The 19444-nt window shown below is 40.3% G+C and overlaps 2 protein-coding genes across 4 annotated transcripts in view; one reads left to right on the forward strand and one right to left on the reverse strand.

Annotated features, from left to right (window-relative positions):
* Positions 1–15279, reverse strand: part of LRRTM3 (leucine rich repeat transmembrane neuronal 3) — a 127866-nt gene extending 112587 nt beyond the window's left edge. The window contains 2 exon segments of the mRNA XM_070945842.1: positions 13682–15258; positions 15261–15279. Coding sequence (XP_070801943.1) covers positions 13682–15258; positions 15261–15279 — 1596 coding nt within the window.
* Positions 1–19444, forward strand: part of CTNNA3 (catenin alpha 3) — a 954378-nt gene that overhangs the window by 374730 nt on the left and 560204 nt on the right. The gene's annotated exons all lie outside the window — the stretch shown is intronic.

Here is a 19444-nt window from a genome sequence, read left to right on the forward strand (position 1 = left end):
CTGGGCTCCCGGTTACTAGGTAAGTTGTGTTATGTACATATAGGCTATATGTTTGGCAATTGATGAGTTGAGAACAGAAGTCACTTTATCTCTTCTCAAATGTTCAGTTCAGTGAATTATTAAGAATACTAGTCAATTTATTCTTTAAACCTATCATTAATGTTTAACTCAAACTTAGATCATTTGTATCCAACCAATTTAATAAGGTAAAGGTAAAGGTAAAGGTTCCCCTCGCGCATATGTGCTAGTCATTCCCGACTCTAGGGGGCAGTGCTCATCTCCGTTTCAAAGCCAAAGAGCCAGCACTGTCCGAAGATGTCTCCGTGGTCATGTGGCCGGCATGACTAAATGCCAAAGGCGCACGGAACGCTGTTACCTTCCCACCAAAGGTGGTCCTCATTTTTCTACTTGCATTTTTACATACTTTTGAACTGCTAGGTTGGCAGAAGCTGGGACAAGTAACAGGAGCTCACCCCGTTACGTGACTCTAGGGATTCGAACCACTGCACTGCCGACCTTTTGATTGACAAACTCAGCATCTTAGCTACTGAACCACCTCATCCCTCAATTTAATACAGCCAGCCAGATCTACCCCATTGATCAGAGAGAATTGGCAAACTTTATATATTATTTATTTAAAAGCCAATCTGTAGCTTACAAAACTGTCTCTGTGAAGCATCTGGTAGGCCACAGAACATTGTTGATTAGTTTGCTTCATCTTTGGAGGTCGCAACCTATGCAGATGTTAAACACCTGTAATGTTTACAACAAATGAAAAGTCTCAAAGAGGAAGGAATAGGCTCCTTTTTGTCCTATTCATCCTTGCGCTAATCAGGTTCACAAGTCATATGAAAATTCACATATACAATATACAATAAAAGTACTCTCCCAAAACACTGAGGAAACTTAAACATAATTGATTAATACAAAAGGCAATTCAAATAAATGAGCAAAACACGAACAGCAAAACAAAACAAAACAAAACAACGTCTGAATACATTCTTAATTCGGCAACAGATCTCATCAACTTTTGGATGGCTTTGTTTACAGCAGTGATTCTCAACTTTAGCAATGTTAAAATGTATGCATTTCAACTCCCAGAATCTCCCAGCCAGGAATTCCAATTCTGGGATTTGAAGTTCACATATCTAGAGCTAGAATCATTTAGAAAACATTTACTTTTTTTTTTTTTTGATGTAACAAAAGTAACATTAGCCATCTTGATTTAATGAACTGGGATATAGCCGAGGTACAGTAAATTAGACTTTCATTATTGGAGAACACAGAAAACTAGATTTTGTTGCAAATCATCAAGTGGGGGGTGGGGGGGAGCATACTAGCTGAGACTCAGTGCCATACATCCTTACAATAGTAGATCATTTGTTGTTGCTACATTAGCGTAACATCAGAAAGAACAAGAACTTTTAAATCGCATTTATTAAAATTAATATATTCAAATAATATTTTTCTATGTTACTTGCTTTACAAATCTATTTTCCACTCTGTTTTGCATGGCATATTTATACATAACTAAATAAAGCTTTATTTATTCATTTAAGAAAGAGTTAAATCCTGAAAGAAAATAATCTTGACTGACCTTGAGGGATCCTTCTGTATGGTTTCAAGAGGTTCTCAAATAATAGAATACAGAACCTGTGGTGTAAACAACGTTAGAAACCAGAAATGGTGGCACGTAGCTGGGGTGGAGAGACTGTGAGCAGATGTGAGAAAGAGGTAAACGGTGACAATAATAGGTCATTGTGTGTGAATGAGACTGGAGGAGAAAGTCAATAGAAATGATGGAGAGGATTAGTGAGTATGAAAAGAGAATAAGTGAGAATGGTGACCTCCACTATTGTTGCCATTTTGTGGAGAAGAAGGGGTGAGGGAGGTGAAGGAAAGAATGATGTTGTCCTCATTATTATGAGAGAGGCAGATCAAACTTAGTAGTAGTGCTGTTTGGAAACTGCTGTTGGAGATAAGTGGAATGATCCCAATTTATAGGTGAGAGATTGTGTGTCTGTAGGGGGAGAGAAAGACCATTCTAGTTTATTCTAGAAAGCCCCAAAGGAAAGTTGTAAGGGAGGGTTCCTTCAAGAGAGATTGGACAACCATTTTTTATTAGTCCCCATTATCCCTTCCAGCAGTGGGTTTCACATTATGTTATTATCAGTTTGCCCCGCATGTGCACACTCACTTTGTGTGTGTGCCTGCCTGGGGCCCACCTGCAATTTCCACTACCGGTTCAGGTGAACCGGTCCAAACCGGCTGAATATCACCTCTGATCCTCTCCCTCAAATTGGCATGGATAGTTTCCCTGATCCAGCCACTTACAAGCAACCAAGCTGGCCAAATTGTCCAGGAAGGACATGGATCATGTCCATTCTACAACAGATGATAATTTCCTCAATCTCAGTTAGCTTCAATCCCAGATAACAACTGAAGTTCATGTTTTGCTCATTATGATGGATTCGGTTTGATCATCCCAACCATTGTTCTAAAATAGGATCTGTGTAACTTCATCACAGGATGTAAAATTAAGATAAAATATAAATACGGAAGTTTAATTTAAAAAGGCCTTTAAAAGGGAAGGGTTCGGAAGGCATAATAAATGAGTTACAACTAATATTCTGTTTGCCAAAAAACATGAAAGAATAGAGGGAATCTTTAATTGGGTAGTGCCTCTGTTTGCTGAATCAGTGGTGGTATTCAGCCGGTTCATACCAGTTTGGGTGGACCGGTAGCGGAGACCACGGGTGGGCCTGCCCACCCGCCCCGACATAAAGATGTCCTATTTAGCCACGTTTTTGAGGCTGAACGCATGCACGGAAGGTGCGTGCGAGAGCAAAGCGCATATGTGGAAGGCCGGGCACATGCGCAGAAGGTGCACGCACATGGCAAACTGGTGGTAAGAATATGTGAAACCCACCGCTATGCTGAATGTATAGAAATATAGAAAACTGACAGCAGAAAAAGACCTAATAGTCCATTGAATTTGTATTTTGAGTTCTTTTTTAAAGTTTTATTGGAAGATGGACATGTGTTTATCCCAAGCAAGCTTAAACTCAGTTACTGATAATTGACCCACTACCTCCACTGGACTTAGTTCCAAGCTTTCACTACTCCTTCTATGAAATAATACTTTCTAACATTACTTTAGAACTTCCCTCCTGTCAGATTGAGGTTGTTGAGGCCCCAGTGTTCTTGATTTTTGCTCAATACTGAAAATACTGCTTTCTCGAACCTTATCCATACCCTTAATATCTTTAAAGGTTTCAGTCATGTTCCTTTCCCTTTTATCCTCCAGGCTGTATATATTCAATTCTTTCAATTTCTCCTGGTTTTGTCCCTCAGACCTTGCATCATTTTTGTGTCCATTTCTGGACTCACTCAATCTTAGCGATATCTTTTTTCAACTGTATTCCAAATGGGTTCTGACTAAAGTTCTATATAGTGGGATTAGGAACTCCTTTTTCCTGCTGGTTATCCCTCTAGTCAGTGGTGGGATGCAACCGGTTTAACAACTGGTTTGATGAGCGCGCACTTTGCGAGCCTAACACGCTTGAGCACAGCATTCAAAATACAGCAATTTGAAGCTCAGCTGCTTACCTTCTAAGGCAGCCCCGGTAAGTAGAACAGCGGAGGCGCGGAAATCAGCTGTGCCACGCGCAGCTGAGCCAGAAAGAAGGAAATAAAGGACAGGATAGGGAGGGGATGGGTGGGCGGGGCCAGCTGATTGTCAGCGCTACCGGTTCACCTGATCCGGTCTGAACCGGCTGAATACCACTTCTGCCTCTAGTGATGTATCCCAGAATTTTGTTTTGTCTTCACAGCTCTCCAGCCACACTGTGTGCTCATTTTGTAGTCATCTGCTGTGGGCACATCTAAATCCCTTTCTTCTGTTATTCTGTCTAACACTGTACCCTTAATACTGTACCCTGCCAGAGAATACTTTTTCCTCTAAGTGCATGATCTTACATTTAGAAACATTGAACTGCAGTTTCCACATTTTTTTTTTTTACCAATTTTCCAGGCATGACAAATCATGTCCCATGCTACGTATACCCCCAGGAACATCAATTCTATTACACATCTTTGTGTCATCAGCAAAAAGATAAACCTTACCTAGCAATTCTTCTGTAATACCCACTTACAAACATATTGAACAGAATAGGATTTAGGACTGACAACAACAACAATGTATTATTACAGTCTTAACCAGAACAGAGAACCAGAGAACCAGAACAAATAAAAGCACTCAGTATATATACACTTAAAAATTCTAGTATAAAATAATAAATAACAACTACAATCTATAATAAAATCCAGTGTCAATTATACATGGTCTGAATAATATGAATAATATGAATAATAATATGAATGTCCCTGACCTAATATTCCTTTTTACTTACTCTGTTCATGTATTCAAATTATGTTTATACTTTTACCTGTTACCTTATATATGCTTGACAAATAAACTTATGATTATGATTAATATATGATAGTTGCAATCCCTAAACCGTGTGACCCGTTATAGGTTCAACACTAAAAGGGAAATGACTAAGCAGTGCAAAGGGTTTGCCACAATTGTTACGTGACATAACTATGGTGGAGAAGACATGTGTTTGCAACAAATCCCCAGTGCTGCTGTGCAGAATCTAGCCACATGCCCTGTAGTTATGGACTGTTCATCCTTAAGCAGCCACTGAAGATAGGGAGTGTCAGAACAGCCAGGATACCTAGCAGCTATTGGCAGAATATATTTTTTTCCTAATCTCTGTATAAAAGAACATCTAAGGAGCATGTGACCCACAGTCTCCACCTCTCCTGAGCCGCGTATATACTTGCCATACAGGACGGCTGAGATTTAGGACTGAGCCTTATTGTACACTGTTTGCGACTGGTCTGTGTGCAGACCAGAGATGGGTTTCAGCAGGTTCTGACCAGTTCTGGAGAACCGGTAGCGGAAATTTTGAGTAGTTCGGAGAACCGGTAGTAAAAATTCTGACTGGCCCCGCCCCCATCTATTCTCTGCCTCCCAAGTCCCAGCTGATGTGGAGGAAATGGGGATTTTGCAGAAACCTTCCCCTGGAGTGGGGTGGGAATGGAGATTTTACAGTAACCTTCCCTTGCCATACCCACCAAGCCACGCCCACAGAACCGGTAGTAAAAAAAATGGAAACCCACCACTGGTGCAGACAGTGCCCCATTAGTAATCACACACTGGGACCTATCCCTGAGCCAACTTCCTATCTGTTGAAAAACCCAATGGTTAAGTCCTAGGCTGTACAGTACAACCTTTTTAATGAGCATATTACGTGGAATTGTATTATATGGTTTGCTAAAATCAAGATAGGCTTTGTCCACAACATTACTTTTGTCCAAAACATTTGTGACATAGTTAAAAAAAGTCAATCAGATTAGTTTGACATGATCTGCCCTCAGTAAAGCCATGCTGTTTTGAGTCCATCAGGTTGTTTAAATGTTTGTTAATCTTTTTTCCATTAACTTCACTACTACAATGTTAAGCTCACTGGCCTATAGTCATAATATATCTATAGTATGTTGAGTGGTCCACGACTGCAGAAAATACGAGAAACGTTGGATGGATGCTTAGTATATGTTTACTATATCTGAAAGACAAAAATGAGAACTCCAGATATTGTACGTTTTGCTGACAAAATTTGTTTCTGAATGCTATGCTATGCTTTTTCTGATTATTATTTTGTTGGCCCAGTACAAAATTAAAGACATGTTAAGTCTTGGCCTAACGTATATATGAGCACTATATTTGCTATATATTTGTAACTAACTTTTTTTCAGATACACCAATGTTTTTCCATCTGTTTATAGGACTGCAGGTCAAATCTTCATATATTATAACACACACACGCACAAACACATACACACAGAGGGAGGGGGAGGAGGAGAGGGGGAAGGAGAGGGGGAGGGAGAGGGAGGGAGAGAGGGGGAGGGAGGGAGGGAGGGAGGGAGGGAGAGAGAGAGAGAGAGAGAGAGAATATTAGAAAGAAAGTGGATTATGGTTTGTTGTAGTAGTTAAGGCACCAGGCTAGAAACTGGGAGACAGTGACTTCTAGTCCTTCCTTAGACAATGGACATGAAAGCTGGTTGGGTGACCCAGCCCAACTCTCAATCACAGGGTTGATGGGGAGAACATAGGAGGAGCCAGGAGTATTAGGTCGGTTCACCATTTTGAGTTATTTATAAAAATATAACGATAAAAAAAATCTGAAAAAATGAAGGTTGTAATTTTCAAGATTTTGCAAAATATCAAGCCTCTAATAAAAACGGGTTAATAACACTTCCTTGTCTACAATTTTTAAAGAATATTTTACCTCTTTGGTGCCCTAACTTAGTTTACATCTCTAATACAGGGGAGTGTATGCTTTTAGTGTGATTGAAGCAGGGGGTTGGAGAAAATGAGGTGACTCAAATTTATAATTTCTGAAGGGGAGCAAAGCAGCCACCAAAATATAAAAAGCTATCATTGTCATCTGCTTTATTTAATATTGCCACTGGATGTCACTACTTTTCTGTGAAAATTTGGTTGTTAGAATATTTATCTAAATATGTGTACCTATCATAAAGATCACTAGTGAATTATATTAGAGTTAGTATAAAGTAATTATCTCAAGCACTCATTTTGGAGACCGTATGTATATATATTTGCCTTTAGTTCTAAGTTTAGTTTACTAATTGAAAATAATTCATTAAAGCTGTCCTTAATAACTATTTGGGAATAGCAATGCTCACACTGATCATTTCACTCATATGATTGCTGTGTACTGGGGTATATCTGAAATTATTTTAATTTGCAGCATAGTGCGTACTACCTAATTCAACACTTTTTAAACTCTTTCTTCTCTTCCTTTGGATCAGTGTTGATGCCTGATCTGGTGATGGCATGGATTAATCCACACAGTTTTCTTGGCAACATTTTGGCAAGTGGTTTTGCCATTGCTTCCTTCTTAGGACTGAGAGAAAGTGACTGGCCAAGGTCACTCAGTTGACTTCATGCCTAAAATGGGACTTGAACTCACTTCCTCTCAGTTTCTAACCTGGTGTCTTTAATTACTTCGTCCACTGGTTCTCTAAACCTGCATAGAAATGGAAATAATTTCCAGGGAAGATTTTTCTGAAAACAATTGATGTCTTCAAGTAAGAATATGTTTGCAATAGAAAAACATGTGTACTTTTGGTGCTATATGAGTTAAGTGAATATTTCAATGATGTGGTTGTTAAATCCCACTGACTTCTACTATTGGCATAAAACAGCTTGTAGAAGTTGTGGCAATCTAGTTTCAGCAGAACAGGGAATGAAAAAGCAATGTTGTTCATTCTTCCTTTTTGTTTCCTGGCCTGGGGCAATTTGCAATTTGCGAATCAAAAACCTGTTACAATCTGACAGTAACATCTCTCCCAACCAGGGGTGCTATTCAGCAGGTTCTGACAGGTTCTGGAGAACCGGTAGCGGAAATTTTGAGTAGTTCAGAGAACCAGCAAATACCACCTCTGGCTGGCCCCAGAGTGGGGTGGGAATGGAGATTTTGCAATATCCTTTCCTCAGGAGTGGGGAGAGAATGGGGATTTTGCAGTATCCTTCCCCTGGAGTGGGGTGGGAATGGAGATTTTGCAGTATCCTTCCCCTGCCATGCCCACCAAGCCACGCCCACAGAACCAATAGTAAAAAAAATTGAATTCCACCACTGCTCTCAACCCTTTTATTAATTCACTAGTAATGTTAAATTACAATATTGGGGAGTTCAAGATTCTAAGATAATTTTTATAGAATTGGGGATGGGCTATCCAAGATCAGATTTTCTCCTCTGTCAGCAGACCACTTGTGGAGATGTAGATTCAGTCTGTCTGGTGGGCCAATGAACACCTTTCCAAGTAGGAACAAAATACTGAAAGACACGTGGGAGCTCATGAAAGTTAAAGGAAAAGGATTTCTAGCTAGTTTACATCCTGAGGCATTTAAGACTGAAGCTTTCTTCATGTTTCATATTTTATTTATTTATTTATTTTTATTTGATTTGATTTTTATACTGCCCTTCTCCAGCAGGACTCAGTGCTATGTAGTAGCACTGGAGTAGCTTTGGCTTCTAGTTGAATAAGATTTGAGCCAATTTGTTCCTCTTAAAAATAGAGCTATGTAGAATCACATTAAAAAGAAGGTATTTCTATACCATTCTATGAAGTCAATTTCCTAATTTACAAATAAGAAGGATGTTTTGGTCCTTAAGTAAAAGATGGACAACCTGAATCCATGCAACATATGTGCTTTGTCCTAGCTCAAGAGGCCTCTCCAGGCAATTTAGATCCTTTGTATGACTTAGCTCCTCTTTAATAACAGTCTCCTGTTGGTTGATAGAGAGAATGGGATGTGTAAGAAAATGGGTCTATCAGAAGTTGGAAAAGGGGAAAGACTAACTTTGTCTGCTCATTTCACTCAGCACTTAGTTGCTCTCCTTTTGGTATCAATGGCAGTGTTCCAATTGCTAAAGAGGTGTAAAATGGACATAGTGCCAGTTGCATTATCACAAGTGCCTTCTTCTTAACTTTTTTTTTTTTTTACCATATTCTGTGATTCCTCTGTTCCTCCTCATATTCTCGGTATATTCTGGAACTTAATTTCCTTGATATTTTACTTGTCTTGAGAGAGTTGGGAGGTTTGGCTAATAAATTGTTCAAATATTTGTCCTTACTAATTAAGAATCAGACACAGTACATTGGACTAGGAAACAATCTCTACAGGAAGGTTATAGCTACTTCTCTTGCAAATCTTGCAAATCTAGTTGCACCGTATCTCCTCCTCCTTCTTATACCTTAGTGAAAGAAATGTCTGTCTAAGTCACTTCTGAATTTTAACTTATTTGTCAGGACTTAAAAAAATAAGCCCCTTTTACCTAGACAATAATGATTCTTCCATATTTCTGTCAAGGTCATCTTCTTGCTTTCTATTAAGTACTTGGTCTTTGTCTCATTTCTCTTACTTCTGTCTTTCATGCCATAATCTCTGCTTTCATACTCTTTCCTCAAGCACATTCCCAGCTCTCTCCTTCTTTGCAAACATATATTTCATGAATTCTCCTTGCTAATACTATTTACTCCAATTTAGCCTGCAGATTTGCCCACTTGCAAGTGATTTTCCTCCCCATTTTAGCTTTATTATATTGCAAAGGAGAAAATAAAAGATTGTGGCAATGGCCAATTATCTTCATGAAGTGTGAGGATTTCTGAATTTATACAGTGAGTGGGATGAGGAAAACCCCTCGGTATAGCCCAGGGATCTGCAACCTTAAATATTCAAAGAGCCATTTGGACCTGTTTCCCACAGAAAAGAAAACACTGGGAGCCACAAAACCTGGGTGGGCGTGGCCAACTTGATGTCACTCACTTCCGCCAGTCACATGACCCCCCCCCAGCCATGCATACCCAGCCGGTCATTAGGGCAGAGAACCAGTTGTTAAAAAACACCAGGAACCACACAATCCTTTTGACATCTCTCTCTCTTCCCTCCTTCCCTCTCTCCCCACTCTCTCTGTATCTCTCTATGTCTCTTTCTCCCCCCCTTTCTCTGTATCTCTCTGTCTCTGCCCTGGCCGCTTCTCCATCCCCCGCCGTCGCCCTTACCTTCTCAGGCCAGGCGAGGAGTGACTGGGAGGGGAGGGCGAGGGGTGGGGCCAGCCAATGGTAGGATCACCTGACAGGGAGCCACAGCAGAGGGCCCAAAGAGCCGCATGCGGCTTCGGAGCTGCAAGTTGCTGACCCCTGGTATAGCCCATAATAGACTTTATTAGTCCAATTAGTATTGGCTTTAGTCAATTACCCTTTAATTTTCAAAGGTGATGGCTGAATGGCAGGTCATGATAATGATAATGAGTTGTGTGTAAGGTTTGCCCCTACCTGGCAACTGATACCTTGAAGACTTTGAAATAGATTTATATCTGTTGATAATTTCCTTTTTCTTCTGATCTTATTAGTTCTATTCCCCTTTAAAAAAAAATCCATTTGTTTGCTGAAGTCTGATCTTAGTGAATTTAGTAGCTAAAGTTTGTTATGAAAATTATTCCAGTGTTACTCAATCTTGGTGACTTTAAAATGTGTGGACTTCAATCCCAGAATTCCTCAGCCAGAAAGTCTATTTCTTTCTTTCTTTCTTTCTTTTTAAATTTGATTTATATGCCGCCCTTCTCCGGAGACTCAGGGCGGCTTACAATGTGTTAAGCAATAGCCTTCATACTTTTGTATATTTATACAAAGTCAGTTTATTGCCCCCATAATCTGGATCCTCATTTTACCTACCTTAGAAAGGATGGAAGGCTGAGTCAACCTTGAGCCTGGTGAGATTTGAACTTGCAGTAATTGTAGGCAGCAGATGTAAGTGGATGTTAATAACAGTACTTTAGTCTGCTGAGCCACCAGAGCTCTTTTTCTGGTATTAAAGTCAACAAGATTGGGAAACATTGCTGTATCTTAATCTTTTCTCCTACCATTAACTATATATATATAACATATCTTGTGTAGGTCTTCCCCCATAAATATATATACATGTGCAGAAACTACTGCATAGCATGTCAAGAAAAAATGCATTTGCCATAGCCTTTGCTGCCATATTTGTGATTTTGCAATCTTTCACTGGGCCAGTTTTTCCCATGAGGAAAGAATGGCCTTGTAGTAATGCTTGTATCCCCCAAGATATAGCAGAGCTGTGTGTCCATCATCCCCATTAATAAGCCAGGAGAACTTTAATTCCATTATAATAAACATAGGGTGATGTTGCACAAAACAGTTCAAGATTCCCAGATATTACTTAGCTCGACATAAGAGGATTGGAGGTGCAGTCCTCCATCTCCCTGTGTCAAGCAGTTACCTGCCAGAATCCTTTCTGCTGCCTACTATGAAAGCTATGTGAAAGGAAGCTGTGTTCATCTTGGCAAGACACAGGATGGAAACCATTGGCTACTTTTTTTTGCCTGTTACACAAAATAATGAATTAAAGCCTTATTTTCAGTTTTCAGCACCTGGATCCAATTTTATTAAATGTTGCTTGTTTTAAAAAATTCTGTAGATCGAGGTTATTGGCAGGTTCTGGTGGAAGCTGCACAATCAGCCAGCAGTTTCTTTTTAAGAGAGCTGTAGCCATAATAACACTCTCATCTGCATATCTAAACGCAAGAAGTCCTTCCAATGAAAATACAGTTAATTGACTTTCTACATGCCAGGATATTATTTTTCCCCATATTAATTCCACCTTGTTAGGATGAGGAGCTATTAACGTTAATATTCCACTCTTTGACATTTGTCAAACATCAATATTCTCATCAGTTTTCTTTTAAAAAATCCCTCCCACCTCTGACAACTTCTCAAATGGCACATTATTCTATTCTTTGAGTTTTCTGCATAGGAGGCTACAGGCCTATTCCAATGAGGGGTTTCCTTCAAAAATATACTATATTCAAATACACTCCCCGCATTTTGCTTTTTAGCATAATGGAAAACACGAAGACTTGGAAAAAAATATTGCCATGTTTTCATGTCAAAATGGTCTCTGCCCAGCATGCTGAAGTATGCAATTAATGCAAATTAAGAGTCAAAAGCTAGCCGAACATTTTTAGTGCATCATTCCTGATAGTATTATTATTATTATTATTATTTTACATTTTGAATATAAACAGCTAGTGGTATAACCATTGATTCATACAGGGTACATAGATATCTTTAGTGTTCAAGATTTTTACAGCAAGCCAAGGTGGATATATACATTTAGTTACATTTAGTCCTCTGATGGTACACAAGATATACATCTTGATGGTCATGTAGTATGTATTTCAGAAAGGCTATGAAATATTAGGAAATCACATGTGTTGTATAAAGCAATCTATGCATATTTGGCCAATTTGGCTGAATTATTTGATTCTCAGCTTTCAACGAATGTATGTTCCATATTATGAAGCAGATTCACTTCTTTTCCAGTTCTTTCTCATTTAAAAAAAAAAGCCATTTTATTACCCGAAAGTCACTTTAAGATAGACGTGCTCACATTGCTGGAACATTTCGGGTGATTTTATTTATTCCTCCCCTCTCCCCCCCCCCGAAAATCAGGGATGGCCAGAGAATATGGATGCCTTTTTTTCTCAATTGCTGCAGTGCATCTGCTTTATAGAACCCCCCTCTCCCAAGTGGTCAGAAATGGGCAGCATATAAAGCTAAATCAAGTTATGCAATAGAGGCGGTGAAGTTCTTTACCACCTATTATAAACAAATAAAACTATCTCTGCAAGGGACTCATTGACGGTAATTTGTAAGAAAATGTCAAGAGGAGAAGACATTGGTGCATTTTTAAAATTCTCAGAACAATTTGAGGTGGATGCCCTGAATTATCCATGTCCATCGTCATGATTCCCATCACAAATACATTAGATAAATAAAACATGTCTATAAAATGTAATTCAGCACTGATTGATCCCTTCCTCCTCTGCTTTGCCTATTGATCCATTGACTTTTCCTAAAGAGAATCCTTCGGATGTGCTTTCCCTTGGATTGGCAAAGGTCCCAGTTTCCCTGCAAGCTTCTCCCTTTTGCTGTGCTGTATTTAAAATGTAGCTCCCATCAGCTTTCTAAATACCCAAAATGGCATATTGCATAATTGAAACCACTGAAGACAATGTTGCGTTTTTTTGAAGGAAGAAAAAAAATGACAGATTTAAGGACTCCATCGTCAATCACATTAATGCCTTTGACACAGATGAAAACGGAATATCTAATGAGCAAGTCTATGCCGGAAGTGGCTTTAGCCTTTGCAACTGTACATTTTAGCTCCTCTAATTGCATCAGTAAGGAATTCGGACCCCTCGTTCAATGAATGCCTTTTGACTATTTTCTGAAAGGCATGTGAGAAGGGAGACACACTAGGATCTTTGATTTAAAAACACCACAGTCAGTTTTCCATTGGAAGTTATCAGTTCTGCAAACTGTATTGTGCTGAGAGCTGCACAGTGAATCTTACCCTGTTCCACCCCTTCTTTTGAAAGGTATGATTCCCACTCACCCCTTCGCTTAGCCAACCGATTCCCCTTTCTCCCAACCTGGATAGCTCTGGAGGCTGCTTTAACACCAGGCTTCTTAGATGCCTTGCACTAGATAGAAATCAAGCATTCTCCCAGGGTTGTCCCTGCACCATCCTAAGCCAACACAAGTCCTGGAATGTCTATCAAGCTACAGCACACCTGGCATTATAGATCGCCCTTGAAGCATGTTGTGAATTTCAGCATTCGGTCTACTTTTGCACCGTTCTTCCCCATCCTTAATCTTTGCACACAAACATGTTGCTTAGGGAGGGGGACCCTTCCACGTTTGGATGGGAACGACCCAGCACTGCAGCTGTTTTGGATGTGCGAGAAAAGTTTTCTGTCCGTGGGTAAAAACAGTCAAACAGATAAAAGGAGTAAAGCGGCTGCAAAACAGAGGCTGGGTAAACCTGAGCCCAGACTTCACAGGGTTCCTTGTGAAGGGAGGAAAGCTTTTTCTTTAAAAAAAGCATAAGGGTAAGGCTAACCTGCACTGACTGGAGGACACCTGATATGACAGGTTGTAGCTGAAAAGTGAAAGAAGTTCAACCCAAATAGTGTTTAAAAATACAGAGAGCGGTTCCTACCTCGCATTCCCTGGAGCCTCCTTTGCTGTAGGTACAAGGTCCCGTCCCGTTCAGCAACATCTCGCTGGTCTCGCTGTTGGTGGGCTTATAGTCAACATAAAATTCCTGGGTGGTTGGAGTCATCTGCTTTAGCGACTGTCGTTTCTTTTTCCTGTGCCGTCGCATTAGAGAGCGTTGCTGCAATTGCTTCATGCTGGCAGGGTAGCGCTTCCAGGACACGTAGATGACCAGCAGAATCACAAGCACGGATAAGAAGAGGGCCACACTCCCAGCAATGATTTTATGGAAGGAGATCTGCTCAGTGCTGTGCTCGGGCCCGGAGCTGGCCTCGGGGGCCCCTGTGGTGGGGGGCAGGGGAGGCTGGCTGTCATGCTTAGGCCGGATGACTTTTGGTTTAAAGGTGGGCTTGGGGGGAGCCTGTGGCATGTCAAACTTTTCTGTAGTACTTTTACCACAGATGCTATAATTTTTCACGGCATCTATAACATTCACCCCTTGCAGTTCTTTGGGGCTGGCACAAATAATTGTATTTTCCCTCAGCCCTTTGAAACTTTTAAGCCAGTTTACCAGGGAGCAAATGTTTCTGCTGCATTCCCATATATTCCCAGCGAGGCTGATGTCGTTCAGAGATATCCAGGAATCCAAAATCTCTTGGCCAATAAATGTGAGCTTGTTGGAATCCAGGTTGAGGCGCTGCAAATTGGGCACACACTGGAAAACACTTGGTCCACTGAAAGCTTCTATTTCATTTCCTGATAAATCAAGCCTTTGTAATGAGCTCCAAGTCCAAGACATGGTTTGTCCTATAACACTAATTTTATTCCACTGTAAATAAAGGTTCTGTAGGCTGACCAGCCTTGGAAAAAGTGCCAAGTTAAGCTTAGAAAACTGATTGTGCTCCAGGTGCAGCTCTTTCAGCCTGATCATGCCAGCAAAGACATTCCTTGCAAGGCTTCGGATCCTGTTGTAACCCAGGTCTAAGAGTTCCAGGTTCCTACAGTCCTGGAAAATCCGGACTGGGATCGTTCTCAGGGAATTGGATCTCAGGTGTAAACTCAGCAGCTTCCTTAAGCCTCTGAATTGCTCTGCTCCCAGGGAATGCAGCTGATTGTAGGAGAGATCCAAATTTCGGAGGTTTGTTACCGGTCTGAAGGTGTTATTAAGAAAAAAGGCAATTCTGTTGGAACTCAGAATTAACTCTTTCAGTCTGCGTATTCCATTGAAAGCGTTTTCATCGATGCTGCCGATATGATTGTGGTCTAAGTAGAGCCAGGTAAGTTGATTAAGACCTTTAAATTGGTTGTATTTTAGTTTTTGAAGGCTGTTGTACCGCAAGGACAAACCTAAACAACCAGCTGATATACTGGAGGGTATCTCTTGTAATTTCTGGGACTCACAATATACCATTTTGCCTTCACACCTACAGCCCTTCGGGCATCCTCGTTCAGCAGACGAAAGCATTGTCAGTAACACAGTGGGAGCTATTACCAGGGCTACTGCTGATCCGCTCAGTAGCCTAAATACATTGAAACCTGGAAATAGAAATAACTTAGAAAAGTTATCCCCCCAAAAAAACAGTCCAAATATTTGTCAGTCATGCCCAGAAAGGCTACCACAATAAAGAGGAAAAAAAAACCCTCCCGCAGAAGAAGTACTTTGCAAGCAGTTTTATTTTACTCCCTCCCCCATAACCCACCCCCCTGCCCTATTTTAAGGCGACAAATCTAATAAAGAGAGAGAAAGAACCCGTGTAAGCCAGACAGAGCCAAACTGAATCACACACCGAAATGTATCTCCAGTCGAAAGCTTGCACAGAGGCCAATCTACAGGGTGATTAATACAGAAGCATTGCAGAGATTGCTGTTAGGCTTACTAGAAAGGAATGAAATGGAAACATACCCATCCTTTTGTGTTTTCAAAGGTCGTCCTTAGCTCTTTTGCTTTTTCCTAGGGGCCACAAACATGACAGCCCCTGTCAGCTGTTCTTTGGTGAGTCAAGCTTTGCTGATACCCAGGAAGCAAAATTGGACCTCCTGGGAAATGGACCGATTTTGGATCATTATCCTTTGCCAGGCAAGCAGAACATCCCAAGAGCAAATAAATCCCAACCCAGCATTGGCAGCAGAAAGTCAAGTTCTTCCGAGGTGATAGGGTCTTCATGGGTGATGCGGTTTGGAATCTTTACATCGTAGACTCGGCTTCTTTCAAATCTCCCGTCGCAAAGCTTGAGAGGTCCCTCCAAGTGACGCTCAGCTGTCTGAATTCACCCATCTGTATTCCACTGGGCAGCCCAGTACTCATAGTCTGCACCCTCAATCCGGCTAAGGAAGCTGCGTTGAAGCAGAGAAGCCAGGATGACCCGGTACAATGAACAAGCACTGTTCACTTCTGCATCCTGTCACTCCGAAAAGCTTCTCTGACTGTTGCTTTGGTTTCAGTCAATGCAGTCTTATGTAAAGCTGCCCCCAGTGGTGAAGAATATTATGGGCATGTGCAGAAATGCCTCCTTCCTTTTCTTTCTTTCTTTCTCTCTCTCTCTCTCTCTCTCTCCCCCCCACCCCCGTTCTTTTTTCAATCTTGCAAATGAATTAGCTCTGGGCTGGGAAATGAGTGATTGTTCTGGGTCACTAAATAGCAGCAGACTGGACAACCTCGCCGTGCTCTAGTGAAACAGTAGTTTTGGCTGCGCCCTCCTTCCCCTCCTCCCCTTAGATAATTTAGCCGAGCCTTTTGTGTTCAACATCTGCTGCTGGGACTTTTTGTGAGCATGAAGCACAATTGTCACTTTTCATTTAGGCATGAAGGCAGCGCACAAGTAATGCATACATATCTTGCGCCTCAACCAGGAATGCAATCAAACACTTCTCTCTGTAAAGTGATTTTGAAACACAACTAATCCAGGTTATTCCTTTGTTATTGGATATGTTTGATGAGTATCATGAGAAACTAAAGGCTTGGTGAGCAACAGGACAATAACTTTTGCTTGTCTGTAGACTCACTCTCTGCGCTGAAGGGGTCATTCTGAATGTTTCACCTACATCATTGAAAGCTACAGGACTCCCATACAAATCTGCCCTAATATCTGAGGGCTACTTAGAGGAGGGAATAGAAGGGGAACTTACCAAATTTGCAGATGATACTAAGCTGGCAGGAATAGCCAACACCTTAGAAGACAGGCTCAAGGAGTGAAGACTGGGCCCTATCTAACAAAATGAAATTCAATGTAGAGAAAAGTAAAGTCTTACATTTAGGCAAGAAAAACCAAAAGTACACCTATAGATTGGGTGAAACCAGGCTTAATAGCAGTAACTGTGAGAGGGATCTTAGATCTTATTGGACAATTAGCTAAATATGAGCCAGCAGTGTGCAGCGGCAGCCAAAAAAGCCAATGCAATCTTAAATTGCATTACCAGAAGGATTCAATCAAGATCACATGAGACATTAATACCACTCTATAAAGCTTTAGTAAGACCTCACCTACAATACTGCATCCAGTTTTGGTCACCACATTATAAAAAAGATGTTGAGACTCTAGAAAAAGTGCAGAGAAGAGCAACCAGGTTGATTAGGGGACTGGAGACTAAAACATATGAAGAATGGTTACAGGAATTGGGCATGGCTAGTCTAGTGAAGAGAAGGACCAGGGGAGACATGATAGCAGTGTTCCAATATTTGTGGGGCTGCCACAGAGGGAAGCTATTTATCAAGGCACCTGAAGGCCAGACAAGGAATAATGGATGGAAACTGACCAAGGAGAGATTCAACCTAGAAATAATATCATCTCATCTCATCTCATCTCATCCTGAAATTTTGCTGCAGAGCACCTGTTCCACCATTATCTGACTGTAGCTGGAGGGCATGAGGCAAAGCTGAACTTGTAGCTGCTCAGTTTCTGTTCAGGCTGTTAGTTTGGCACCCTTTTTAAAAAATAACTTTATTACTACAATTCGGGATCTGTTTACTTTAGTTTTGTAATGCCAAATGTGAACTCCGTGCCATTTTTATTAACTTGAGTATGTTTATAGAATGATAAAATGGACTTTATTCTGGCATACAAAAAGTGCTGGCGTGCAATGCAGCTTTCCTGCTCCTTCTTGATCGCCCACCATGTCCAAGAGAAAGGATTTGCAAAAGTGAAGCCCCTGTTTGTTTATCCTGCCCATTAATTTAGGTGGGAGTCTTCCCTAGGGAAATTTTGATAGATTTTGTTAGAAAGAAGACAAGAGATCAAGTCCTAGAGCAGGATTTTAACACAAGCTTGAAAATGACAGTTGAAGACATATTTTAACAGATTCTTAACAGATTAACAGAGTTGGAAGGAATCTTGTAAGTCATCTAGTCCAACCACCCCTTGCCCAAGCAGACCCTACACCATTTTTGACAGATGGCAGTCCAGTCTCTTCTTGAAAACTTCCAGTGATGAAGCTCCCATGACTTCTGAAGGCAAGCTGTTCCATTAGTTGATTGCTCTCACTGTCAGAAAGTTTCTCCTTGTTTCCAGATTGAACCTCTCCTTGTTCAGTTTCCATCCATTATTCCTTGTCTGGCCTTCAAGTGCCTTGGAGAATAGCTTGACCCACTTCCTCTCTGTGGCAGCCCCTCAAATATTGGAACATTGCTCTCATGTCTCCCCTGGTCCTTCTCTTCACTAGACTAGCCATGCCCAGTTCAATATTTGTTTTGAAAGAGATTCTTATTAGAATTCTGTATAAGAGAAAAGAATGTACCTTTTTTGGCTAAAAACCTAAAAGAGAAAAAAGATCCCATTTCAGTGGAATAAATTGGAAGGCATCATTTTTACCTTTCAATAGAGATTTAGACTGAATTCAGTTCAGAAGATAAGAGGTTTTTTTTTTTTTTTAGAAAGATATAAATGAGAATTGGAGGAGATGGAAATGGAGGTTTCAGAGGAAACTACGTAAGAGTCACTACGCTACAGGAATTGGAAAAAAAATATTACTAAATTAGGCGCTACAGATGTGGACTTTCCTAAATTTTGGGCTGAATTATGGAATACAAGTGTTTAACATGGAATATAAATGGAGCAAATGTTCCTCAAAAGAGGAAAGAAATATTTCATTATTAAAAAAAAAAAAGTAAAGTAAGACATAATTTGCCTACAAGAGACTTATATCAGGAAAAAATATATAAAATATTTGGCTATAAAAAGTTAAGTGAAGAATTTATTTCAGCACAGCTTAAAAAAAAGAAATGGAGTCATTTTGTATATTAATCCTCTATTAAACCCAGGACTTTTATTAATGATGAATATGATAGATTTGTTGGAATACATGTAGTCCTTGACCTATAACCATTTGTTTAAGAACAGTTCAAAGTTGTGACAGCCTCAGAGTAAGTGACTTACAACCTGTATTCACACTTCCACTACTCACTACTCACAGCCATCACACAATCACCTACAGTCACATGGTCACAATTTTGACATTGATATGATATTCCGTTGGAGAAAATATTATTTATTATTTATTTATTAATCAAATTTCTATACCGCCCTACTCCCGAAGGACTCAGGGCGGTGAACAGCCAAGATAAAATACAGACAATACAAATATTAAAAATCCCTTAAAATTATTAAATAGATGAATACCTTATAAAGCAAAATTTACCAACAATTACAGAAGAGCATGGAACATAGAATCATTTTGGTTGGAAGGAATCTCAGAGGTCTTCTAATCCAACCTCTTGCTCAAGGCAGAAGACCTTATGCTGTCCTGGTCAATTGGTTGTCCAATCTATTTTTGA

Source organism: Pituophis catenifer, unplaced genomic scaffold (assembly GCF_029215685.1).
Source record: "Pituophis catenifer annectens isolate HBS135680 unplaced genomic scaffold, rPitCat1.0.hap2 SCAF_6, whole genome shotgun sequence".
NCBI lineage: Eukaryota > Metazoa > Chordata > Lepidosauria > Squamata > Colubridae > Pituophis > Pituophis catenifer.